Raw genomic sequence first — 27,586 nt, forward strand, 5'->3', positions numbered from 1 at the left:
GCGTGCGTCTTTCTCCTCGATTCGAGCCATTCCCAGCACAATGTTGTAACATTTCAGTAACCCCAGCCCTTCCAATGAAATTTCCTATTACAAATGTTGCTGCTAATCGCTGAACCGGTGAAATCCTTTGTTACATCAATGCAGCTTTTTTCCAAAGTTCTCATGGCAAATCGTAAAGCACTAAAAGCTCCAGTTATAATGCCTTCGATAATCGGTCAGTCTACCTTTGGGGAATCTAACTAGTTTCGTTTTGCTGGCATTCGGTTCTGGTTTTCCCCATTTCCAAAAGATAAAGGTATTTTTGGAAGATTATGTCGTCATTAATTATGTTTATTTCTCTGTGAATAATGCAATCAACTGCAAAAATCTTGGTGGAGCTTTTTTATTTTAGCTCCGGTGTCATTATCGTAAATTACGTATAGCTAAGATCCCAGCAGACTTCCTTCAGTCACTCCAGAATTGACATAAAACTCCTACGAATTGGATATCACCGACCCTAAATTGAAAGCGAATGAATTAGATTTCCTTGTACATTTGGTATGCGATGCTAATATAAAATTCGGCCGTGAGAAAGACCATGATACCGGGCTGAATTATTCCAAGCCTTGGACAAAGTAAAATCTCTACTCTCCATAAAATCGTCTAAACGAATACTGGGAATAGTGTTGTGCCTTGTGCACCCATAAAATATTTCTAAACACGGGTTTATAACCAGATAAAACGGGGAATAGGACCCCATGGATTACATGTTTGCAACACAGCTGTGAATTGCACCGAGTATTCAGAGGAAGCTTTTAAATAAGCATTCATGACTAGCGAAGCTCCGTTGGATAACCGCCCAGCCCAGCGTTCTCAACCGGAAGGAGCAGCCGACTAGACGAGTCAACTGCACCCGTGGTCCAATTTAGAACGTCCCAGAGACCGGTACAAGAGACCCGGTTGCGATCTACACCCTACGTCGAATGATGCGTAAGAAACGTAAAATATTTAGTATCTAAAGACTCTCGTCTCTTCGATGGCGAATATGCTCCTGTCAATTTAATCGACAACCCGAAGCCAATGTCGATGAAGCGGGCCGACGTCACGTTTGGGAGATTGCCCGCGTCCCACCGCGAATCGCTTGTGGCACTTGGCATCACCGTAGATAGTGGAAATGAATGCACTTTGCTTTCTCAGTCGGAATCCATTATTCCAATCCAATTCGTCCAACCGATTAGCCGATTGGTATGCCGATTTTCAATCTTCGTTGAACTGTCCAATTTTTGCTCTTTGCCTTGTCTTTATACAATTATCTACTTACAGAACTTGTTCCTTTACCTTTCCTCTCTATTAACTACTTACCACTAAGGCCAACCATGAATGATGGCAGAGAAATGACTTTCACAGACATCCACATGTACACAATCCCCGCAAGGCGCCGCAAGGGCGTGTGGCGGGGGGTGTTAGGTCACCACCCGTAATCTAGAATAAAACCACGCGCAAAACCAAATCATGTCACCTCTACACAAATAAATTTGTTCATGCACTCGACAAATCTTAATCTTATGAAAGAAAGTACTTACATGCAATACAATATTCAATAACAGGATACGTACATGCCGTAGAACTATTAAAAAGATGCGTCTATTAAATAAAAATGATAACATACAAGAAAAAACGTGAAGGAAGATATCTCGTATGCAAGATATCGACAAGGAGATATACTACCAATTCTTAATGAAATCAAATAAAAACTCCCATAGCAGTAATAAGTACTTATTACGGCTAAAGGAGATTTTTTAATCCTATTTTATTTATTTACGAGGCAATAGGGCTCAATTTCTGTAATCCTACCAAATCTAATTATCTACTACGTGATTCCTGTCATGCCTATTATTATCTCTAATGGTTCGAGGAAAAAACGACACTTGAAATCTCTCCGTTCTACAATAAATCTCTCTGATTTTACGTTGGTGATCTGATCTACCTGTAAGTAAATGGGGGCCCCCAATATGTCCTTAAAATCCTCATATAAGTGACCTGCCTCAAAGTTACGCAGTAAATGTAACCTTTATTTAAACCTACTATATTCAACCAGTGGCTTCCATCCTAATTCTTCCATATGTGTCGTGACACTGCTACCTTGTTCATTACAACTTTTCACATGCCTACTTATATGCTCTTCGTGGCGAAATTAAGTCCACTTCATGAGGATCCCATGCGCACTTGCAGCATACTCAAGGCGGGGCCTAACTAACGTGAAATAACAAAGCACCTTGATCCTTTCATTACCACTTCCAAGTATTCTTTTAATGAATCCTAACTTTTTATTAACTATTCCGCAAATTTCACGAATGTATTTTCCTCCGGACATACCCGTAGTTATCGTTAAACCCAAGTATTTCACCGACTCCACGTGGGTAATGGTGATTCCCCGTATAGTGTGATTTCTGGTGAAGTACTCTTCCTCCAACAATTTATCGAAACACATTTATTCAAATATAGCTCCAATGTCTCGCACCACTTTTGAATTGCATTCAAGTCGACACTCATGACTGAAAACAAAAGAGTGGGATGTTGAAAGAATCAGTGTTCACTTGGCAGAGTTAATCTGAATACTTATCCTTGGCTGCGTTCACACAATAGGTTCCGTGACTTCTTTCCTGCTTTCCTCATTGCTCCAATAATGCACGACCGCCACCATGGCCCCTTCACTCCCTCTTCATGGCCTCTTCGCTCCGAGCGAAGGAAGTTGAGTTTTCGCGAGATCGGGCGGCGCGCGTTAGCTTGGGCTTAACTTGGTCTCCGGCACCCGCACGGCCGTCCATCGCGCCTAATAGGCATCGATATGAACCAGGTGGGGGGGGGTTGCGATTTTGGGGCCCTTTAATGGGTTCCCCGTCCCCTCCGGGCACCCCACACACAGTGATTTGAAACCCCAGGAAAGCTGGCCAAACAGTTAAAAAAGAAGTTTCTAGGTTGGGAATTTTGAATGTTCGGGAGGCAAGTTGGTGTCTCCAAACTCCTGAGAGCGGCAGGCATAGGTCAACAGGTGCGCACCTGCTCGTCTGCGGCACTGTCAAAGGGAACGCTGCGCAGGTGACTTGCGTGCAGTGACAAAGCGCAGAGATACACGTCCGGTTTTGCAGCAGTGCAGCAAGTGTTCTAATTTATCGATTTTGATTTTTCAAAATGGAAACAACTCATAATGGTACGTACTCTACAATTATATATATATACCGCGGGACGGTAATAGGGCAGAAGGCAAACATGCCGTCTGAGGGACGTGGTGCCCTGAGTGGATTAAGGCGCTTTTTGCTCCACAGGTATCCAATGAAATGGCATCTATTCCCGCCGAAGTTCTCCGTAAACACAGACCTGCTCCACCAACCGAAGGCCACGGGATATTCGACAACTATCGTAGGCAAGCAACCGTTGCGCAGGTTACCCTATTCACCCCTCCATTCTTCAATTCATCTCTCCCCCTCTCTCATTATCCCCCTTCAGTACTTAGGCACACAGTTCGGCATCGGTCCAAATATCCCAAAATTGACTCTTTGCTCTCTGAACTGTTTCATCTGCTTGGTATCCGGTTACGACAGTTCTCTCCTTGGGTTCGAACCAAGTCTACTCCGTGCGGGAACAGCCAACACCGCGCCAAATCAATGCACGGGTTAAACTGATTGATTTTCCTAGATAAACGTTTTCGAAGAGGTCGTTTCACCTACGCTGACTGGATCGTTTTAGGTTTCACTGTACTTTTATTTGAAAATATACATTCCTGAATTCCATTCACAATAAGTGAACATAAGAACTGTCGTAACATAAGGTTCGACAGAATTGATTTAATTCATATTTAATAAATACATCGTTGTATTCGATGGTTCCAGGCTCAACTTTGTGGGAGTTCACGTTCATTAAATGAAGAACACAATGTATTTTTCCACTGTTCTTTTTGAAAATAAAGAACAGCTGAAAAATAAATTGTGTTCTTCATTTAATGAATACATTCTTATTTGAACCTGAATCAACGTAACTCTGCGGCTCATGCGATGTTTGCTTTAATTTAAACCGAAGGATTTGTACCGTAAGGTACCTATATCTATCACGCACGTCACTGGGACCATTTAAATCAGTGTACATAATGAAGCTTTTAAAAAATAATGTATAAAGAGCTTGGTTAGCCTTACACGTAGATTTGACCCAAAGCTAAAGTTATCCTTTCAAAATTTTATCCTAACCACAAGACGAAAAATTGATTCCCAGATAAGACGTTCAGTGTGGCTAATTCGTTTATTTATTAAGAAAAAAGACATTCTCACATTAATGTCCACCTGACCATTACAAATACATCAACGATGTGTTCATCTAATTGAAGCTTTATCTATTCGATACTCTTAGAAAAACACTCTAAAACAATGAAAAAAAAATTATGGCTTAAGCACTCATGATACGAGTATAGTCATCATATGCGCCTCTCGCATGTCAATTGTAGTGTGAGTTTCTCGGAAACTCCCACTATCGGTTAACTCTCCCAAGTAGGACCCCCCAGCATACCAGACAATGTATGGTGATGAAGTGCGGGTTTCTCGGAAACCAAGACAAGACATACAAAACTACACACACAGTACTTCAGGTAATATTCGTTGCAGTAGGCCTGTTTTCATTCCGTGATAAGGTTGAAATAATACTATTAAATTATGTTTACTTACTAAGGAAACGCCAAGACAAATGCAGACACACACTTTTCGATAACTCGAGCTAAAAGACATGCTCACTGCAAAATGGACAGCGCGGCGTTCACAGGGCCAGCGCCTATCTTATCTCTGAATGGCGGTGAGTAAAACAGGCACCGATCGCCTATCGACAGCCCTCGGGCGGAAATCTGTAATTCCACTTCCCGTGAATCAAATGATTAAAGATCCTCTTCATAAAGTACACCTTGTGATCTTTCTCGTTCATGTACAAATGGACAAACCATATCATGGTAACCAGATTGCGAGGAAGAAGCTACCAAGCATTAACGATGTGCTAGTGACTTTCTTTTCTATATTTGGGATATTGTTAATTTAAACAGCACCACAGATTAATGCGTGGCAAATGTTCTTAATTCTATAGAGTACATTCCTCTAATGTCGAAATCCATAACTCTTTTGAGGCTGCTTTATTATAAAATTATGTAGCCCCAAAAAATTGTAGCACTGCAATTCTATTAGCATTCTGCAAAATAGAGAACAACACAGAGAAACACACACATGCCAGGTCTGCCCCAAATGTTGTAGGACTGAGTCGATTAAAATAAATTATATTGCCAGAATTGATACGTTCACTCAAAAGTCTTCGAGGTAGTGGCACCTGTCCACACACCGCTGCCAGAGGGTTTTCCACGCCTCCTACGCCTTCTGGAAGGTGACGCCCGGAATGCTGCTGAGCTCCCTTGTCACGGCCTTCCACGGAGCCGTGGTGACGTCCTTCCAGCACGGATTCGAGGCATGGAAAGAGCATGAAGTCTGGACAGTCTAAAAAACTTGGATCCTCACTCACATGGTCGAGAAGTTCTTGCAGATCCGCGTGACAGTTTCCTTTTGCCCGTCCGAGGGCACTCGCGGCACTAACTTTACACACATATTTTTCATGCCCATGTTTTCGGCCGCAAGTCGATTCATATTACTTTTAGGAATTCCAAGTTCACCAGAAATCATGCAAACAAGTACTCTGCGATCCCTGTCCAACAAAGCCTTCCCTCTTGTAAGATTTTCGTCACTTTTTGAGGTCGAAGGTCGCCTTGAACGTTCAGCGTATTCAACATCTTCTCTACCCTCCTCCCTAATAACTTGTGCCGGTCGATAAAATCCGATCTGCCCATGGCGTTATGACCATAATCTCCCTTGAACATGTCATGAGTCTCTTTCCCGGTTTTGCCCAGTTCCACGCAAAAATTGATGACGTAGCGCAGTTCCAATAACAAATTCATGACGTTGCGTAACGAGGTCACGTTATAGAGGTTTCGCAAACGAACAATCTGCACCACGCAAAGGCTGGGAGCCATCTGCCACCGATCTCCAGTATTTCCTGAGACTACCCTCCCGTGAACCCAGCCAGAGAAATCGCCGCCAGTCCAAATGACTATCCGAGGAGAAATAAGTCCTACTACTTTAGGTACATAATTTGTATTGTGGAACTCATTGCAAACAATTATTAACTTCCGAACTCAAATTTCCCAATTCACATTGATCGAATGTAACTTGAGAACGTCGTGAATAGCGAATGCGACGAGAGATGGCGAGATGGTACGAAGTGCGTGACACGAATGCAGAAATGACGAAAGGTAACGCCTTTGGAAAAATCAAAAGTGCGGTTGAGAGGGTATTCGAGACGGTACCTCACCGATCTCAAAGATACGAACCCTTTGGCGTACTCCATAATCTTTAAGAGGCGCTCCTCCCTTCGAAGGATGCGCATTTACCAGGAACGGTATCGTATGGTAAGCGGGTTGGAGTACCAAAGGAAAGTGTTGCCGTCTTCTGTCCCTTGACACTCAATTGCGGTAATTCAAAAATCAACGCAATTTGCCACTCTAAAATTTGAGCTTCCAAGGTCGAAACTCACCATTTAACATTATGGAATCATTTCATACTTACATTTAAGACACCAAATTTGTGGATTAATCGTATTTTCATAAGTTTAAAGAATAACTGCAATATTTTGATTTCACTTTATGCTCCTAGTCAATGCCCATTCTTGTTAAATAAAATAATTGACAGACCAACTAATATGTATAATTTCCTTTTATCTAAAATTTAAGTTTTCAAATGGTTAAAGGCTAGTTAATTAGATATTGTAGCCGAATGATTTGTCACATTTGTATCCCATTTATAAGTATGATATTAAAACTTAGTTATACGTCATTAGATTTTTGGTAACTTGTTTAAATTTCAAAATGGATGGGAAAGATTTAGTGGGTCAGTTCTTGTGTGTGTGCAGGATTGTAGAGGGAAATGGGGACTGAGTTGAAAATTTGTGTTAGCGCACAAGGTCTTTTCATGAAGGAAAAAGATTAAAATACTGAGAGGAAAGCTGTGCAGTTCTTATGACTTTAACTGAGAGTAGAGAGCTTTATGGATATGAGACCCATTCTTAAGATTAGCATGATGAGCGTATGCTATGGAGATCTGGGCGTGGGGGCAAATGGATTGTTTAAACACCAAAGTTTTGATTATGACCTGCGAAGAAAACCTTGACCTGCACGATAGGAAATCGAAGCATCCATAATCTGTGTAGTTTACTGTCTGTTTAACTTAATGGAACCCTTAAATGGATTATTCTCTCTCGCTTCCTGGGTAGTATGTGTATATTTTAGGAATGTTGTAGTTACTGAACAAAATATCAGTCATTCATCAATCCTTCTTTAAGGCATTAATAAGCATAAACAAATTTTCCTCCTAAGGTTTATATTCCTTTTAAATTGAGGTTCCTGAAATAACCAATAGAACTCAACTCCGCTTCTCAAAACTGCAACTATTTGATGCTTCAAATTCAGATTGATGCTTATACACCACCCTTTTATCTTGTAACTCCTCCGCAGCGTTTCCTTCTATCCCTGCAGAAAGACAAACCGTACCTAACCGTACCTTGCTGGTGAAACATATATCTTAACAAAACATTTTTCTATAATAATAGAATCATCCCTCCATCAATAGAAAAAATGTTGGTGCATGTTATTAATTATTAATGATTTCTTTCACAGTACTGCTGTCTGCAAAAATGTAAATCATAAAACTAAATCAATATTAGAAATTCGTTGTTTACTCTAATTTAAATTATCTTTGAATTATTCTTTTACTCAATTTTGGAGACATTAACTTGTTCTCATAATTTTGAGGTAGTACATACTGATCATTTGCATAACACTCCTCTTCCCAGAAAAAATTCATTGAATTCAGTTTGCTTCCCCAACTATAATGACACTACATTTTTTTAAAGTTTGCTATTCATTAAGATTGAGTTTTTGTCATTTGTTAGAGTAGATTAATTTTGCATGTTTTTGGTTATTAGGCCAATGTCCTGCATTCATAATAATTTTTATTGCAATTTTATCAAAAACAATTTCTTCCACCATAATACTTTTGCTCAATAAAAAGGTGCTGCAATGCCATTTCCTAATTGAGTTTTGTTGTTGTACCTTATGTTGGAGAATAAATGGAATGAACAAAGCCTTCGTGAAGAAGAGGATGGAAGAAGAACTCTTTTGCATCCAAGAAAATTATATTCGTAAAAGTACCATTTTATGGTATTTTTAGCATGATAAGTTTTTATCCCTATTCCAGCATGGAATGATAGAATAGGGAACAATGTTAACAGACTGTAACATTGATAATACAAGGTATTTTATTGGCACTAGTAATTTAGAATGTATTCTAATTTTTGACTCAAAAAAATGGTAAAATAGATTTTTTAAACAGGCCTACTTTCATAAGTTTTACGTTGAGCTTGTTAAAAACAATAATACAAGCATGATAAACACTCTGAAAGAGTAATTGGTCCACTCAAGTATACTGAGAAGGCATGAGAACCAGTGCATGAATGAGTGCTGTAGTACGGAAGGTATGGAAGTGGTTTATTTGGGGATATAAACACATGAAAGGTGTTTGGATAACAGGGAAGATTCTAAGACACAAAAGGTGGGATGACATATCTAGGAAGGCATGCTGGGAATAGAATTGTAGCGCAATTAAAAAATAACCAAAAGTTAAAAGGAGTACAAGGAAAGGAAAGATGGGGCTGATTTGTTTGAAGAGTACACTTTGGAGGGTAGTTTGATAAAGAGTGTGACAAATTTTTTCAACAGTCTAACCAATTAAACCCTTACAATTACAACTCCATTTGAAATTATTTTATTTTCACAAATGTATACACATATGCACATCCCAGGAGACCTTGATCCTGCTTCAATGACCCCTCATAGAGATGGATCCCCAAGGACAAGACCAGAGCAGAGGAACATTAGGGAAGCAGCACTCACCATTTGCTCAAGGGCAACCTTTTCCTTCCTATTTCTTTCTTCGGAGATTTAATCAGTACATTAGGAGGAAAAGTTCAAAAAGCAGCACTCAATTGAAGGGAAGGGCCATAACAAAGGCATCCCAAAGCTAGATTGCATCACATACTAAAATGACATTGGAAGGAAATTTTTGAAAGGAAAGTTTCCAAACATAATAATTAAATGAAAATCATCAAAACTGAAAATACGTTTATTGTAAAAAATTTTCTGAAGATTGACTCCACATTTAATATTTTTTACATTCTACCAAATTCACAATAAAATGCAAATTTAAACATAAGAAACCCATCGTTACTATCTCAGTACTTAAAGACTGTTAACTAGGTATGGGAGAGAAAAAAATATCAGTAGAACTGGTCCTTGTTTGGGCCTTCTTGCATCTCCGGTGCATTGCTGAGGACCTTCTGGACACTGTTACCTAGAGACGCTAAGTATTACATATGGAGAGTCCCTCCTTTACAGGCTACACAATATGAATGGAATTGGAGGGCCACACAATAGTCCCTGAACTCATACATATTCGGCAATGGAGAGTCACAAATGCGTCATAATTTCAAAAAGATTTATATCCATGGTTTTACATTCACAATGGTACTGAAAATCACTTGGGCACAAGTCTCCCATGAGATTGCAACAACTTGAATGCTGGAAAGTGCCAATGGGACGATTGTGTGGATTGAGATCCTGGACTGAAATATAAACATCATCGTGAAGGCCTTTTCAGTGCTTTTCCAAGGCAAGTTGCAAAAGCTCGTTCATTCCAGTAAGAAGAGGCCTGGGGTCTTCAACCAGTCCTGCCATCACCATGGCATTGGAGAAGAGCTACCAAAAATATAATAAAGGCTTACATTAGTTGACAAATTTCAACAACAATTTTCAGCACATAATAGGATATCCACTTGAATACATTGCTAATTGATAATGGGAATAAGTTGTGATGCAGTCAACAGGGCACATTTAGTTTGACTTTACTCAGGAGCAAATCCCAGATCACATTCTGTATGCCAATCATGTATTTATGTCAATCAAATCAATACATAATATGATACAATGATCAATGCGAATTCTTGCCAAAGATTTCTTTCCAACAGATCTACACTTTAGGGTATTTTGCGACTGTACGAGGGTGGTTCCATAAGTACCCGGCCTGACCTGGAGATGGCAGTAGTTGTTTGAAAAATCACTGCATTAGAAATTACGCAATCTATGAAGCATATGCTTCATAGATTACATTACATAGATAGACATAGTGGACATCTCAAAAAGTGTGGTTCATCATATTTTAACTGAAAATTTGGACATGAAAAAGCTGTGTGCAAGATGGGTGCCGCGTTTCCTCACACTCGAGCAAAACCAATGTCGTGAAGATGTTTCAATAGAGTGTTTAGCAAAGTTTCACAGCAACAAAGCAGACTTTTTGCGCAGTTTCATAACCATGGATGAAACATAGGTCCATTACTTCGCATCCAAAACAAAATAAAAATCAAAACAATGGATTCAAAAGGGAGAACTGGCTTAAAAAGAAGGCCAAGACCGTTTCATCTGCAGGCAAGGTCATGGCATTGGTTTTTTGAGATGCGCGTGGGATAATTTTCATTGACTATCTTGAAAGAGGAAAAGCTATCAATGGCGAGTATTATGTGAACTTACTGCCACATTTGAGCCCGGAAATAAAGCAAAATTGGCCGCATTTGGCTGAGAAGAAAGAGTTGCTTCATCAAGATAAGCTCACTAATCCGTTTTTGCAATGGCCAAAATTCATGAATTGAAGTTTGAATGGCTACCTCATGCACCCCATTCGCCAGATTTAGCATGCTCACATTATTTTCTGTTTTCAAACTTGAAAAAATGGCTCGGTGGTCGAACCGTGAAGAAGTGATGTCGGTAGTTATTGGCTATTTGGAGTAGCAAGATAGTTCTTATAATAAAAAGGGTATAGAACTTATAGAATATCGTAGGGAAAAGTGTATAGAGCTAAAAGCGGATTATGTTGAAAAATAAATACATTTTTTTCCAAAATTTAGTGTTTTCTCAGTGAGGTCAGGTACTTCTGGAATCACCCTCGTACAAATGTACCAGTTTTCAGAGACTTCGACACACTAACCAACTAAGTTTTTGATCAATTACTCAAGTGATGTACATACTACCTTGATCAAAAAGTTCCCGGAATAACCACCGTGTGGCGCTCCCATCGTTCCGATTTGAGTTCTGTTTTTTTTGTTAAATTGGTACATCTGTTGTTGATATTCCCTTTAAATCTTAGTGTCATAACTTGACATTTGCAAAAGTTACGGTCGGTTTTCGGTATGTCCATCAGTGCTTCCTGCGATTTTTCCATTACTTCCTCTCGGCTGCTAAAACGCGTTCCTCGTAATGGTTTTTTAACTCGATTGAACAGAAAGAAGTCACAGGGAGCCAAATCAGGTGAATTCGGTGGCTGTTGGATGGTATTTGTTGCATTTTTCGTCAAAAAATTACGAATAATGATAGCACTGTGCGACGGTGCGTTATCATGGTGCAAAATCCACGAGTTTTCTGCCCACATTTCTGGTCTCTTTCGGCGAATTGCTTCACGCAAACGTCTCATAACGCCCAAATAATACTCTTTGTTTACTGTCTGGCCTTCTGGCAAAAATTCATGATGCACTACACCGTTGTAATCCATGAAAACCGTCAGCATTGCCTTCTTTTTTGACTGAAAACGACGTGGTTTTTTTGGTCTCGGCTCATTTGGTGAACGCCATTCACTTGCCTGATGTCTGGATTGCGTGTCGTACTCATAAACCCACGTCTCGTCTCCAGTAATGATCCTTTTGATGAATGTGGGATCGGATTCAGCCTCGCAAATCATGTCTTTTGCGACGTCAACACGGTCTCTTTTTTGCATGAAATTGAGGTCTTTTGGCACCAACTTTGCTGCTACACGACGGAAACCCAAATCATTAACCACAATGTCTTGGGCGGATCCATAGGCAATGTTCAAGTCCTCCGCTATTTCTCTGATGGTTAATTTGCGGTTATTGACCAACATTTCTTTTACTTTATCAATTTTTTCACCGACTTTCGATGTCGATGGTCTGCCACTGCGTTCATCATCTTCGATTGACTCACGACCACTTCTGAACCGCTCGTGCCACTGGTAAACGACCGTTTTTTTTAGAGAATCGTTGCCGAAACACTTTTCCAACATTTCCAACGTCCGTGCGCCACTAAATCCGTTTTTTACGCAAAATTTAATACAAGTTCGTTGTTGCAAATTTAAATCCATTTCTGAAATTGTAAAAAATCGCCAACACACACAGAGATAGATGTACTCTTGGCTACGTAACTTTTGCAAATGTCAAGTTATGACACTAAGATTTAAAGGGAATATCAACAACAGATGTACCAATTTAACAAAAAAAACAGAACTCAAATCGGAACGATGGGAGCGCCACACGGTGGTTATTCCGGGAACTTTTTGATCAAGGTAGTATGTCTGAGACTTAATTGGGATACCACGCTTAATATGTTGCCCTGTTGTATTGCATTTACATTGCTAAGGTAATTAAAAAACACAGATAACTTTGCTAAATCTCATACAATTGTGTCAAGGGAAGTAGTGAAAGGTCTAACTCTGAAATTACAGTTGCTCAAAAGTCTTAATAAGTAGTTTGATTGGCTGTATCTAGTAACCTATCCCTAATTCTAATTTAACCAGCTTTTCACTTTGAACCAACATTCAATTTCATGTTAATTATCGCTCACGAAATTCTTCTATGCTTTCTCTAAGAATACTGAGAACAGAATGAGAAGTAGGATGTCATCACAGCATTCATAGTCTTATAAATTACACCAGTGACGTTGATATGTTGAGGGCTGATTTGGAGGCTGCACTCAAGGGTTAGCTTTTGAGAAATGGATGCAACAATTCTCGCATTTTAAAATTTTTATCTTCCCCAGTTAAATTTCTTATACTGAATGCGGAGTGCTTCAGAAATAAAATTTTGCATCTTGATGTGTTATAACACTCTACTAACTGTGAGATTTAGTGTTAGACTGAAGATTTTTCTGAACAGAAAACACAGCTACGTATATCAGTTGCAAGGTTTCTATCTTGTCTAAATTTACTAGAGAAATGAATATGAAAATGATGGAGCATGTGTGTAATCAAGACAAAACCTTGCGTATACTGTAAACCACTGGATTTGAATGATTTTTGCTCTGAATTGCATTTTTAAGCGGCAGCTGCTTACTTCAAGGCTTTGGGAATAATATTTGCCTCCATTTATCAACCACCGAATGGTGACTTTGAAACATTCCCAGAACTTTTGGAAAGTTCTCCGTGCCATCTACAGAAATTCCATGTAAAAGTCGCTAAGGGTACTGATATAAATGTCGACATGAGCTGCCCTTCAAGGAGCGGCATGCAGCTTGGTATTCTTTTAAGGTCTCCTGATCTCTACAGAGCTAATGCTAAACCAACAAGAAAGCTGACATACCTTTATAATTTGATCACTACAAAATTGCTAGCAACCAGTAAAGGCCAACGGTAGCCAGTGAGAATTTCTTAGAGTTAGGGAAGTGGTGTTGCAGATGTCTCCGCTAGGTTCCATTATTTTTCCATTGATGACCAACCAACTAATGCATTCACTGATTGCACATTGAATGCTTGTGACACGATTTTTCACATCATTATGTTAATGCAAATCATACTGAGTCTACAAGGATGGTATTTAACAACCTAGCAAGAGCAAATGAATGATTTACAGCCAAACGACTCTTTATGAATCCAAAAAAATTTCAATCCTAAACTTGATCTCTTCAGCAAGCTGCACCAGATAATGTAGCTGTTATAGTTACAGAATTTCTCCTCAACCCCAAACCAACTTGGAGTTCCATTATTCTGAACATTAGGAAAAAACTTTCAAGAGCTTTATATTCAATCAGGAAACTCAAATGGTGTGTGATTTATAACTCCCGGCTAAATGCATTCCATACATTTTCTCACAAACGTCTTTCCTAAGGCATCAGACTCTGAGGGCATGCCTCAGATGTAAAGCTAGCATTCTTACTTCAAAAAAAGATGATTACATTCATTGCCAACTTCGGTTTTAATGAGCATTGTGAAGCAATTTTTGCTACACTGATTAATGACAATGTAATGACCTCTTTCTACTTTACTCCTTCATTAACATTTTTAAAAATTTGCAGCTGTATCTAACTAGAGCTGATATACAGGGTACCGCAGTTAATCCGGACAAATAAAACTTTTGTTTAAAAGCAAATGTATTAAAGAATAATGACTATGAAAATGAAAATCCTTTCACAAACAAGTAGTGGTATCTGTCAAGTGAGTAACATTACTCAATGTAATTACCCCCTTCAGATGCAATGACCTCCTCCAATCTTGTCCTAAATCGATCGCATGCACTCTTTAAAACAGCGCTGTCAATATATTAGCGAATGCTGCTATGATAGCGATGCGTAGAGATGCGATATTAGGGTGCCTCGTCTTATTGGTATTCCCTTTCGACTACGCTCCAAGCATATTAGTCGAGGGGGTTCAAGTCCGGGCTATTCCGAGGCCAGAACTCCTTTGACCAGAACACGTCAATGTTATCTGAGAGCCAGTTTTGGACTAAATGACTCGTACGAGCTGGTGCAACGTCCTGTTGTTGTATGACATATTGTCTCCCCGAGGCCACAGTTACCATCTATGGTTTCATGACACTCTTCAAAATTTGCCAATTCACAAAAACTTGCAAAATTCCTCTGAAATCAATGCCTGAGAATTTCCTCACATGAGGTTTCCTTGCCGGGTTAGCAAAACTTTCCCAGACTTTTCAGAAGCATTACACTTAGCTACAATATCGTAAACAGATGATCTGGGGTACCTGAAGAATTGACCTATTTCACTGGGCAAACGCCCAGCTGGAACACTTTCCATAATAGCGGCTCTTCGAATGTACTCCGCACTTGTACGTAACATCTCGGCCATTTTGAGGTTATGACTGTTTACTAGATACCTATAGCTTTCAAGAGCACCAATCGCGACCTCTAGTGGAAGTATGATATGGGGGGAAATTCCAATTGAAGCATGTCCGGAGATAACCCCCACATCCTGTACATAACCATGCCACCCGAGCCGACTATAAAATGGCTAGTCTCAATGTAGCCAGGCTAAATTTTTTAAGTATGAAAACCTGGGGCAATCAGTTGCCTAGCTCAACCCGGCATTGTGAGCAACAGGGTTTTTTGCAAAACCCTAGAAAAATGGCTTTTCACTAAACCTCTGCAGCACTAAGGAGGAATACTTTGAACTTGAATTTTCTAATGTTAGATGCTACTTTTAAGTATACTGTTCTGTATATTTGTGCACTGTACTTTATATTATCTTCTATAATTGTGTATTTTGACTCTAATGATGCTGCCTAAAAGTTCACATTTAGCAACATATGCTATGCATCCAATACAGCCCTATAATTTGTTCATAGAATCTGAATTTTTTCTATGGATTTACTTGAAAATTGGGCTTGACCTATATAGCTGAATAAATACACAAAAACCAGCAAAAATAACCAATCACATAAGAGTAAAAATCCAAACACATAAGAGTAAAACATTTGAATTTCTCAATAATTGTCCAAGGACAATGCAATAAATGTAGTTTTGGATGGATTCAAAGAAAATATTGAATATCCATATTCTTTGATCAAATATTGGAATACTTTTCACAGTAGACAGTAATCATTGACGTCTCTAGCATAATATTTTTTAAATCCTGCATCATTCCTGAGTTTCCTGATTGCCAATAGTAACTGACAGTTTGAAGTAACATTCTGATTTTCATTAGTTTATTATGAAACTCACTAAGGTTACTTAGACTCTCTTTGGCAGGTTTTGATCGAATTTTAAGAAATTATGAGACGAGAACATGCAATTACTCGTGAGGTGCGATTGTGGGGAGAGGAATTGGGATCACATTAAAATAAATAACAACTGGGGAAACACCGAGCAATTAGAGAGAGCATTGACTACTACTATTAATTTCCACTTTTATCTCACCCGTCGGCGAACTCTTTTCCTTAATCCTTCGTCAACTGATCAATATCTGTGAATCACATCTACGAATAAAAATCAATTTGACCAAGGCAGTCATTTTAAGAGATAAGAATAGATCAAAGGGCTTATAGCAACCTAAGATGACAACAATGGTCAAAGCTACCTTTCCATGAAACCAAGGAAACAGCATTTTGATAATAATTCTCAAATCGAGAAACCCTCTCTGATTGAGACCTAGAAAATGAAGCCCAACACATTCTCCTTGGCCTGCAATACAGCAAAGAGAAATGGTTGACCCAAAATAATGAAGAATGCCACCTTTCATTCCCCTTCCATTCTGAAAGGATGGACCAAGCCAATACGCCAAGCCAATATGTTCTGAGTTATGCCACCATCATTTTAGAAACATATGATTAATAAAATGGTGGCCAGACATTTCCATCTTGAGGAAAAAATTATCAGAAGGTAATACAGTTTTACCATATTTAAAAAATGATTTCAGGATTCCAAGGGAAGTACCAATTGGAAGCCAGAATAAACTAGAAATAAACTTGAAGCCTAAAAATAAACTAGAGAAAAGTCAAAAAAGACATTGCCCTCACCTGGTGTGCCACCAAATCAGCAAGTTTTGGATTGCTTGTAGAAAGCTTGCTCAGCTTCTTAATTATTGGATGCCTGCAAAGAGTACCATTAATTAGAATTGAAAAATAAAGTGAGTATTGTTTTTCATTAAACCACTCCTATGTTTGGCTATAGACAAAGAGTTCTCTAGAAAGTAATCTGAGAGGCATCTAGAGAGTGATTGGACATCACTGATGATGTTTCTGAAGTTTTTAAGATGGATTCAAAATTTATAATAACATACGTTCAAATAGTAGCCACCTGCACAGTTCCCAGCATCAAAAATAGCTGCAATAAGTACTGAATATAATCAATACTTATTGCAACTTATAAACTTATATTCAATGATTTTTGCAGTATATTTTTTAAAAAGAATTAAGTTCTTCAAATACTGAAAGTAGAAGCTCCTTGACATTCACTTGAAGGTGTGGAAGTAAACCTTGTTATTTAATAGATTAGAAATGTTTTGGGAAACAAATTTTAGTCATATTTTTTAACAACTCTACATTATGATATTTTTAAAAGGAATTATTTTTGCATTTTGTTCACTGTCACTCTTTTCCCTTTAAATTTGACCACAGACTGTACCCTATTAATTTAATGATGGCTTCACAAATTGCTTGACTAAGTAGAAAAGGCACTGTGGTGAATTTGCCAAATTCACCACATTACAGTGAGTGCCTTGCCAAGTAAATTTTGTCTGGTATGCAGAACATTGTCAAGTTGGCTAACTGATGTTTTCAAGCAAAATATTGCTATTATTTAAACAACCCTTACTATACTCTCTTAGGAGGGATTAATATGTTTTTGAAAATTCAATTTAAACATGATTTCACTCGTGATCACAATGAGTCAGAACCATTTTTGAAATCAATTAACGGTAATTAAACTAGGAAATTTGACTTTGCGGCAAATGAAATAACTTTTTGGCAATTTTTTGGAACAAGGATTCATTCTGACACTGACTTTTTCCCTCAACCACATGGCATCAAAAAGCATTAGGATTGAGCAATTTTACAACATGGGAAGTCATAGCAAGCACTGGAACTAAAACATACCGGTGCCTCAATATATAAATTATCATCCACTTCAATTCTTCAGCAATTATTCTCGCGTCACAGTCCAATTTATATGAACAGTTTAAAAGGAAATTTTTATAAATTTGGCATTAGGGTTCCTGGTGCACACTTGGATACACCTGGGATTCTAACCTGGTGTTTATCTCCAGCCTTGGCTGCAGGAGTGCAAATCTGCTCTCTTCGGTGAGCTGTTGCGATTGCGTCCGAATGAAATGCCTGGCGGCTGCCATTTCCTCGACAGTGATCACGCAAGGGTGGGAGTCCAAGCGTCGGGTCACCGTCACTGAATGCACCTTGCCCGTCAAAGAGTTCTTCAGCCAAGTGGTCAGGGACTCAACTTCTGAGCGAGCCAAGCTATCTGATCCTGGTTTCATGAGTTTGGAGAGAAAAAGCATTAAAACACAACATTCCTCGTAAACCAAAATCACATGAAGATACAGACAAAAAGTCAACCGAATAAGTTACCCTGCACTGATAATGAATGATTGAAATTAGGATAAGTACAATATTCCTTTACCTATCACAGGTTTGAAACCATGAATTTGACTGAGATAGTTCAAGGTGTAGAACCAGTCATGGCATGATGTTCCACGCAGAAGGAAAGGTTTTCCGGGAAATATGTATTTTTTTAGGGGAGGTGACAAACAGGCGAGGTCATTTGCACCATTAGGGATGGACAGGAAAGGATGACGGGTGGCGGTGAAGTGTAAAGGGTTGATATAAACTATCCCAGAGAACACTGGATTTCTCTCAATCTCTCCTATTCCTCCTAATCCTTTTCAATTTTAAATTCTACTTCATAACAACTAAATTATGGTCTGAATCTGCAGCATCTGCTCCCGGGCAGCCACCACACCAGTCGTACACTCCCTTCCTAAATCTATGCCTGGCTACAACGTGATTAATCTCACTGGTGCCTTCCTGTTCCACCCACCACTTGCTATGTGTTCCCATGCCTTTGATGGTGCTTGATTTGGGTGCTATCAGTATCAGATACAACCTTTTCACTCTAAAAAACCCATTGACTTTCTCTCCCCTCAGCATTCCTAATTCCTAAATGGTACTCTCCTACCTCCCAACACTCCCTTCACAGTGTTCCTATCCCCCATCACTATTAGGTGCTCCATTTCTGGCACATTCCCAATTATTATTTCTTCTGATTGATCACTCTCTTTGATTAACTGTCAACTCTTTCCCACTTGCCAGCATGTACACCTGAATTACCACTAGATTAGTCAGGCCTGCTTTCATCTCCACCAATAGAAGTTCTATAATTCCCTCGATATTATATATTCACTCCCCTTCTACCCAGTTTCCTGTTCATTCATATGCTGGCACTCACCAACTATGAATCACTTTACTACTCAAGCAATCTACAACACTGTCTCTCCATATCACATCACACAAGGCTGACGTGTCCATTTTGCATACATCTCTTCACCTCTCCTGTTTTCCAACTTCCCAGTCCATTGACCTCAACTCTGAAGACTCGACGGTCACAATTAAATTCCTCTTCTCTGCCTTATTTTCCGCTGCTATCCACTCAACCATTCAAGGATTTTGTTCAATGGTGTCCAAGGAATCCCTGCCTCCCCTGCTGCCAGGCACAACACCTGACCAAGTGCGCCAAGTCCTGTAGGGGCCAGGACCGACTGCACGCCCAATTTTATGGCATGGGATAAATAACTGAGGCAGTTGTTAATTGCGTTCTTCAAGAACATTTTTAAATGTGGCAATGTCACTTGAAATTGACACCCCACTGGAGTCAGTATCACTCTCTAAGGAAAGGCACTGCATGGACTATCTTTTGCCTGGCCTTATCTACTATGGGCGACCTTATCAGCAGCAAATTTATTTGCCCCTGCCAGTAAAGCTGTAGAGGTCACAGAATGTGCAAGCTCTGCAATTATGGTAAAGTCACAATCCATGAGAGGGGTTATAAGCATTGCAAGTGCACAGATATTTTGATTCTCACAATTAGCACATGAACCTGGAGACTTCGATGGTTTGCATGATAAGTAAAAATATCGGGTAAATTTTTGGAAAAATAGATACGTTTCAGATACTTCTACAATACCTCAAAATTCTTCAAAGTGAGCATCCATTCCATATGTTAAAGACTCCCTGATTGGCGGAATACGGAAGGTCCTCTAGGGTACACATGCAAGCTTCTTTGACGGCACAGGGTCCATTCTTTGAGGGATGATTTCACTTTCAAGAATAGGAAATAAGTCTGCTGGTGCCAAGTCAGGACTGTCCAAAAAGTCAGGATCTTCTTCAACGCATTGCAGATGGTCACCATAAGTAGATACACTTGACTCTGCTCCAGGTCGTCCGTTGCAAGACCTTCAGGAATAGTTTAGCGCAGATATTTTGCAACGCCGAATTTTCAGTGATAATGGTTTGCACTGTCATCTTATCAATGCTCATATGATCTGCGATAATGGGCACACATAAATGATGGTCTGGATTCAGCACTTCACTCACACATAAGGAAAAAATTGTGAATGATACTTTTTATACAAACCTTGCAGTTTTATTATTCAACTGCAGAAGGTAATAAACTTTTGAATAAAGCTCAGGTTGATCACGTAGTCACACTTCAGTTAGTAATAATTTTCACGTCAAGCATATGCATTCCATCTACATCTACATAATACCCCGCAAGCCGCCGCAAGGGCGTGTGGCGGGGGGAGGGCCATGGAGGAGGGACTAAAAGTTATTTTCTTTCTCAATGCTCAACCAAAAAAATGTGAATAAAAAACCTTGTGCCAATCCCTGGCGTGAATAAATGCCTTTTCCATTCACCCCTTTAAAGAGAGAGAGGTGAGTGTTTGGCCAATGAGAAACCTATGATAATGTATTCACCTTGGCCAATGAGACAAAAGGGAAATAAATTACAAACCACATTCACATCCTAGCAAAGAACGCGTACTCATACCCAGATCGGTCAAATCCTCCTTCTCCTTGTCCTGTCGCATCTCCTTCTCAATCGAGGTGAGAGGGTGGCGATCGAATTCCCGGAGCTGCATCAGCACGAGTTCATCGTGGGGCTCGTAGCAGAAGAGCACCTCCACATCCTTCTGACGTAAGGCTTCATAGTATGGCGAGGCCTCGGCAAGAGCTCGGCTGGGACAGATCAATTCATAAAGCACAGGTAAACACACGAGTGAGAGGCACAAGGATACTGAGGGCATTCATCAGCTAACTTGAGTAGTGGGTGACAAAGTGTCCCAGCATGAACAAAATAGATGATTGGACAATGGATGAGGTGATTGATTATTAATTATTATCTCTTTGGTTTCCACTCAAAGTATATACATGTCAATTATAAAAGATTCAATGGAGTAACACGAATGATTATTGATAAATGAACAGTATTTACATTTTATTCACCATCCTTGAATCATATTAATATATTTTGATTCTAAAGCGCACAGTTGAAACACATTTTTTTAATTGGAGTAGGAGCAATTTCAAATTATTTGTTTCAAGTTTTTAAATTTTGTTTAACTCCAATGAAGGAACTACCTATGAGTGTTATCCAGAGGAACTTTTAACATAATTCATGAATAAATTTTTCAAAAATAAAATACATATTTCCACAGCTGCGTTCCCATTGATAAATATATGGAGCACAGGCACACAAAATAAAGAAAGAGTAAAAAATTGATAGAATCAAAGATTAAAGAGTAATACAAGTTTTATCATCTGTTGATTTTGTAGTTGGGTAATTTACAGGAACAGTGGCAAACAATAACAGGTTCACATGGCTCAGAGTTACCTTGGAGCCGCCAGGTAGAAAATATCTCGTTGTCCTTCCTTGAGTCGATTGCAATACTGAGGCAAACTAACCTTCTCTCCAACAGGCTTCAATGACGACTCAAATCTCAAAAGCTTACTGATTTCTTCCTGTATCAATACAAAAAATAATGCAAATTAAGATTTAGTTTTGCTCTCTTTTAGTTTAATGGTTATTCTGCCTACAGCATGTGGATAAGCCACTTCTGGCTCGTCACCAGGGATCAAGCCACCAGAGTTGACGACATTAATTAATATTTAAGTGAAATAACAAGTAAATGAGGTCGTTCAACAGTTTTGGCATTATTTCCAGTTATTTACACAAAACACTCCTGGACGGAAAAGAAGCATAGTTTCTCCCACGGTTCAGATTACCACATATATAATTAGTCTGAAAATCACATAAAAATTGAATAAATACACCTTAATAATGAATTCATTCACAAAAACTTATTTCAATGAACCAAAATATATGTATCATAAAAATAATAACTGACAGACATCAATGAGCCCTTGGAAAAAATAAAAGGTGGATCACCATCAGCTGTGTGGTGGTGAAACTTCACATAAATTGTAGTGTGGGAGGGTAAATTTAATGTTTGTAATACAATGATTCATGTAGAAAACTACAAAGACCGAAAACTTTTTGCAATTTTGAGGATTACATGATTGTCAGATCCATACATTCAAGGTGTCACTATTCATCATGAATTTTCCAGAAATATGGCCCTTGTCCCAATTTTATCCTGAGCTTTTGAAGAAATTTGTTTCCTGACTTTTCCCACATTTTCCAACAGCATGGTTGCCTCTAAGCTGAAAGTTGTGCATGCATTAATACAGCCTTTGAGGAAGGCCAAGTGGAAATCCACTTAGTGGAACGTGTATCCAATTGAAACTTCCACAGCACATTTAGTATAATGCAGCATGACTAGTTCGAGGCATCTGCAGATGGCACCTGATGATGCCGTCATCATTTATTCACTCCTGATAAGAACAACATACAGTTTATAAGATCAAAGCACGTTTAGATCAAAGGTGGCTGTGCTCTGTACCTTCTCCATCTGCTCCTGACTCGTCACAATGCCCTCCTTCAAGAAGAGACCATAATCCTTCAGGAAGTTGTCATAGCTGTCAGTTTCCTTCTGGGACTTGTCGTGCAGAAACCTTAAGATTCTGTTGGTCAGAACAGTTTTCAGCTTCCTGGGGAAAAAAATAATGAACATTAATGGGAAGCTTCCACACAAAACTGAATATCTAAAGCGACAATATTGGCAATAAAATCATTAAACTTTCCAAAGATTACATGGCTATCGCATAGCATAGGGCATATCTGAAAGAATAATACATTCAATATGCTGAGAAAATGAAAAAAATATTATTTAAAACAGAGATATTATACAGAGATATAAATATTATTTATAAAATAAAATTTATAATTATCCATCAAAATTCAATAAATAATAAATGCAATTTTTGGCAACACCCAATGAGATTTCATTCGGACATTCTGCACCAATTGATACCTATCCAAATCTGAGCCTGATGAAATAGATCTATGGATAAACAATTGGAGCACATTTTATGAATGGGTGGAAATTTCATTAAGTTGTAGGCAAGGCCACAAATGGTCCAGTATGATTCCTATACTACAAAAGATAAAATTAATTAATATAGACACATGCAAATGGACTTTCTACACCCCATCATTGGCATATAATGTACAAGGGTGAACATGATACACGGGATAAACATAGAAGAAATATTTTGAAAATGCTACTTATTTTACTTTCCTTCTGCTTCATGGAGGCTACTTACAAATTAAAATCTCCCAGAGAGTTCTAAATTTCCATGCTATTGTTGCATATCTCTATCTTTTTTCATCTATAAAATCTATTATACTTCAGTTTAATTTATGATAAACAGGTTCCCCATACCCTCGGGATTTTAATAATATTTCAGCAAGCTCTCTTCAGATTCCGAAGATGCATTTTCCACGGTTGAAACACTATCAGGTATTTCTCCTTAGATTAATGTTCGTAAACCTGGAAAACCTTCATCCATTCCTTAACATTTTTATTAGTCTAGGATATTACCCCGGCCATTCAAATCCTCCAATGTGGAAATCAATTTCCTCTTCATACAACATTTTTTCTGCAGTGTGGGTTTCTCGGAAGCCCCCACTCTCGGTTGACTCTCCCAAGGAGTGCCCCCCAGCATACCAGACAATGTAGGGTGGTGTAGTGCGGGTTTCTCGGAAACCAAGACAAGACAATGTCCGCTACCCAATTCCCTTGTTGCTATGATGTAGCTACTTTGACGTCCATCCCCCGGACGGCACGATGCCTTATAAAGAGAGATGCTCCTGGAGCAGGGACCCCATTCCCTTCCCGATTCCTCACCCGATACCCTGCCTCTGAGCTTGTCGGTCGAGACGCCCAACTTGGCCCTGCACCTCTCTCGCCTTTCCGTGCCACCTACGAGTCCCTTGGCCTAGCGCACGACCACGCCCTACACCCGTAAGTGCTCGCTCATTCTTACTCCCCGGTGCCTGAACCCCATATCTTGAAAAGGGTTAAATAAAGATTGATAAACCGAATACTATTGTCTCATTCTGTGCTACGCTCCCACCAATGATGCCGTGGCCGCCAACCAAGCGACATTTCCACACATTTGCAAAAGTATATTATTTCACCTCCAGCCAATTATTGGCCCAGTTAGAGCAGTTTTTTTTAAGTTTATCCAATATTATGTACTTGGCTCTAAGGGCCCAGCAAAATATCGTGCACCCACTCGAATGATAGTCGCTCCGTTTAGATTATTCCCAAATCTTGATTTTTTATGAGGCCTTCAAAGAAAAGATTACCCAACTTGTAGTGCCCAATTGAGCAGTGAAGAGACAGTCGGGATTCATTCGACATTCGACCCCATCTCTCAAACGAGGGTGCATTGTCGTGACTGCTGATGTTTCTGACAATTACACTTTTGTGTAGCAGAACAGTGCCCGACAAATGCACTGAATCAATGCTCCTGCCACACTGCACCCACGGCACATGGCATCAAACCTTTAAAATTTGCAGTAATTTCAGATAGTGTTTTTCACACAACTGCCGCTGCTTATTTGACACAAAAACCTGTCGTTACCATCCTTAAACTAAAAAACTCCTTTTTTTTTACAAAATAATTATCTACTCCTAAAGAGCAACAGCAGAATACTAAAATGATATCAGGCTACAAATAAAATGCACCACAAAAAGATTTTGGTGTCCCAGCATTGTCATTATTTCACAACTACCAATGGGAAACGTCCCCACAACGGAGCTATCTATCTAGCAGTGATCCAGGACCAACATGAATGGATTTCCTTACCTTATGTCCCAAAAGATAGGGGAGATAAAAATTAATACCCTGGCCGAGAGACTGTTCCATGCTCCCTCTCTGTTATCTGGTATATCAAGATACTCTCCACTGTCTAAAGAACAGATTCTAACGTGCATCCATTCCTTCTCAGGAGAGGGTTAAGTATGGGGCTTGAGGAAGAACTGACTAATCCAGGGGAGTATATATTAGACCCACTTCCAGTCGTTAACAAGGCCATTAGTTCCACTTGATCATATAATCTTACGTTATATCCTACTACTTCATATTTATTTTTGAATGAACCACTTTCAGGGTCAGGTGAGTGAAATAATTTTTTTATCATTCCTGGTTCAAATTTGGCCTAGGACCTGAATCCTGTGGTTGCTTATGAATTTTTCTATTCCAAACTGCAAAATAACTTCAACCATTGGTGAAAATAAAAATGCAACAATTACTATGAGCTGAATGGTTATGTTACAGCTCTGGTTGGCACTCCTAATTGTTCAAAAATTCACCCATTCCTCAATGCAAACTACTTTTGTTGAACACATGAAAAGCAAAAGCAAGGAAAAGGCCCTAGCCTTGCTCTTCCTCTGAAGGTAGGTCACCTTGGAACAAGTGAAGGACAAAGCGCAATGACTAAAACTAAACATGTAAAAAATTCCCTTTAAACAAAAAACTTCCCTGAAATTTTAGTATACTATAGATGTAGGTTGGACATGTGCATTGAAATATTTAAAAGAAGCATTAAATAGTGAATATTGGGGAAATTACATTTCAAACACTTCACCAATGTTTAAACAACAAAAAAATGCTGACAAAAGTTTTTCATTCCATAAGCCACACGTTTATCTGTAAAGAAATGTTTTATCATAAGCCTTACCTAGCATAATAATGGAATTATATTGGATCAGTTTAAAGCCTATTTGTAAAAATGCCGATGGAAAATAAACACTCTTGGAATTGAATTGAACTGAATTGGTAAACTTGAGAGTATAGCTGTGGTGCGCAGAGAGCTTGAGCTCTCCATTAAGCATTCCTTTGGCCCACAAAAGAGCTAGCTGCTTGATGACCCTGGCTCAAGCAGTCATCCGACAGTAAGTGTAACAGAAGCCCTCCCCACCTGATGAGGGCACTGTTCTGGAGCAGTTCACGGCTGAGGTTGAGGGGAATGTCCTCGGAGTCCACCACTCCTTTCACAAACCGCAGCCACTTGGGCAGGATGTTTTCGGCCCGGCTCTTGATCAGCACTTTGCGGCTGTAGAGCGCAACGCCCACCTCCGTGTCCCTGCTCATCTCAAACAACCCTGCAAGAAACAACGGTGAGAATCATTGTCATCACTCCACAATAAACACATTCCACTGGTCCTGAAATCTTTCCCCACTGACTGACCCGTCCATGGGATCACCTGCGGGAGGAAGCTGCAACACTTTCCAATTACCTCGGTGACTTGCAAATGGGATCAGGCGCATTCCCGGTGCCCAATGAAAATTAATACTCTGACGAGAATTATTTAAGCGAGCCATGAATTGCATCACAGCCGTGGTCTCTGAACGGTCATATTATTTTCAACAAATTAGCTCTTACTAGAAAGGCAACAGTTGTGAATTATTTGTCATATGAATGAATCTAATGGTAATATAATGTAATTGTAATGAATTATTAGTTATCTCCATGAGGGAGGGAGGCCGTTTCCTCCCCTCCACCCTGAGGTCACCTGAGACTCATTTACGATTGATTACATGGACCTGTGCAATGAAACTTGGTTCGAGCAGTTGTGGTTCATGATACAAACAATGCAAAGGGTCAAATTTATATATCCCATTCATTCTTCATGAATACTAAATTCTATTAACGACACATATACAACGTTTAAATGAAATTTTTGTTTTTTAAAATAATAAAAATGGCATTAAGTTTCACTAGAGGATATGATTCCTAAATGAGAGGCCTATAGTTTAGCCAAACAAAAACCCCAATGCCCCTACATCATACATTGAGGCAAATATATCAATAATAACAATAAACTCAAATAAATTCCAATGATTCTCTTGGTATTTATAGTAGTGCCTGACTAGAGCAGTGTAAATGGGAATGTAAATGAAATCATTAAGACCAAAAAGCAGACAAATGCCACATGCACTTGTTCATTCCCTTCAAGCAACTTGAATTTAATTTGTTATAGTTCCTTTGAAGTAATATCTATAGAGCCTAAAGGCTATTATTTATTTCTTCCTCCAAGAGGATCAACTCTTTTATCCATGAGTGAAGAATAAGCCATTGCCATCGACATAATGGGAATTTTTCCCCATGAAATTTATTTCAACATTTGCCAAATATACTACATTTGTTGAATATTTCGCTCACTTTCTGAACAAATACTTGCAACGCCATCTTTCACATGACGAAAACGACCCACACAATCTTTGACTTGCCCAGTTACCTGGCTTCCCCTCTGGGATGTAGAGGAGCGCCCGAATGCTGAGTGGGGCATCCGTTGTGTAGTGGAGAGAGAAGCGTGGCCGGTCGTAGGAATTGCTCACAAAGCGATAAAACTCGTCGTGCATGTCCTGCTTCACGTCCTTGGGGTCCATCAACCACAGGGGCTGCAAGCAGAGGAGATGTGGATTAGACACAATACAA

At 39.3% G+C, this 27,586-nt stretch overlaps 1 protein-coding gene across 1 annotated transcript in view; it reads right to left on the reverse strand.

Moving 5' to 3' along the window:
• Positions 1-9,216: 9,216 nt before the first annotated feature.
• The window catches only part of Trap1 (TNF receptor associated protein 1), a 531,360-nt gene continuing 512,990 nt past the window's right edge, over positions 9,217-27,586 (reverse strand). The window contains exons 9-16 of the mRNA XM_071596655.1: positions 27,387-27,549; positions 26,066-26,249; positions 22,638-22,785; positions 21,569-21,696; positions 20,726-20,913; positions 17,917-18,148; positions 16,687-16,759; positions 9,217-9,862 (exon numbers count right to left, since the gene is read on the reverse strand). Coding sequence (XP_071452756.1) covers positions 9,761-9,862; positions 16,687-16,759; positions 17,917-18,148; positions 20,726-20,913; positions 21,569-21,696; positions 22,638-22,785; positions 26,066-26,249; positions 27,387-27,549 — 1,218 coding nt within the window. The 3' untranslated portion in view covers positions 9,217-9,760. The remainder of the gene's footprint in view (positions 9,863-16,686; positions 16,760-17,916; positions 18,149-20,725; positions 20,914-21,568; positions 21,697-22,637; positions 22,786-26,065; positions 26,250-27,386; positions 27,550-27,586) is intronic.

The sequence above is a fragment of the Hetaerina americana genome, unplaced genomic scaffold (assembly GCF_022747635.1).
Source record: "Hetaerina americana unplaced genomic scaffold, ioHetAmer1.1.p SCAF_8, whole genome shotgun sequence".
In the NCBI taxonomy this organism is placed as follows: Eukaryota; Metazoa; Arthropoda; class Insecta; order Odonata; family Calopterygidae; genus Hetaerina; species Hetaerina americana.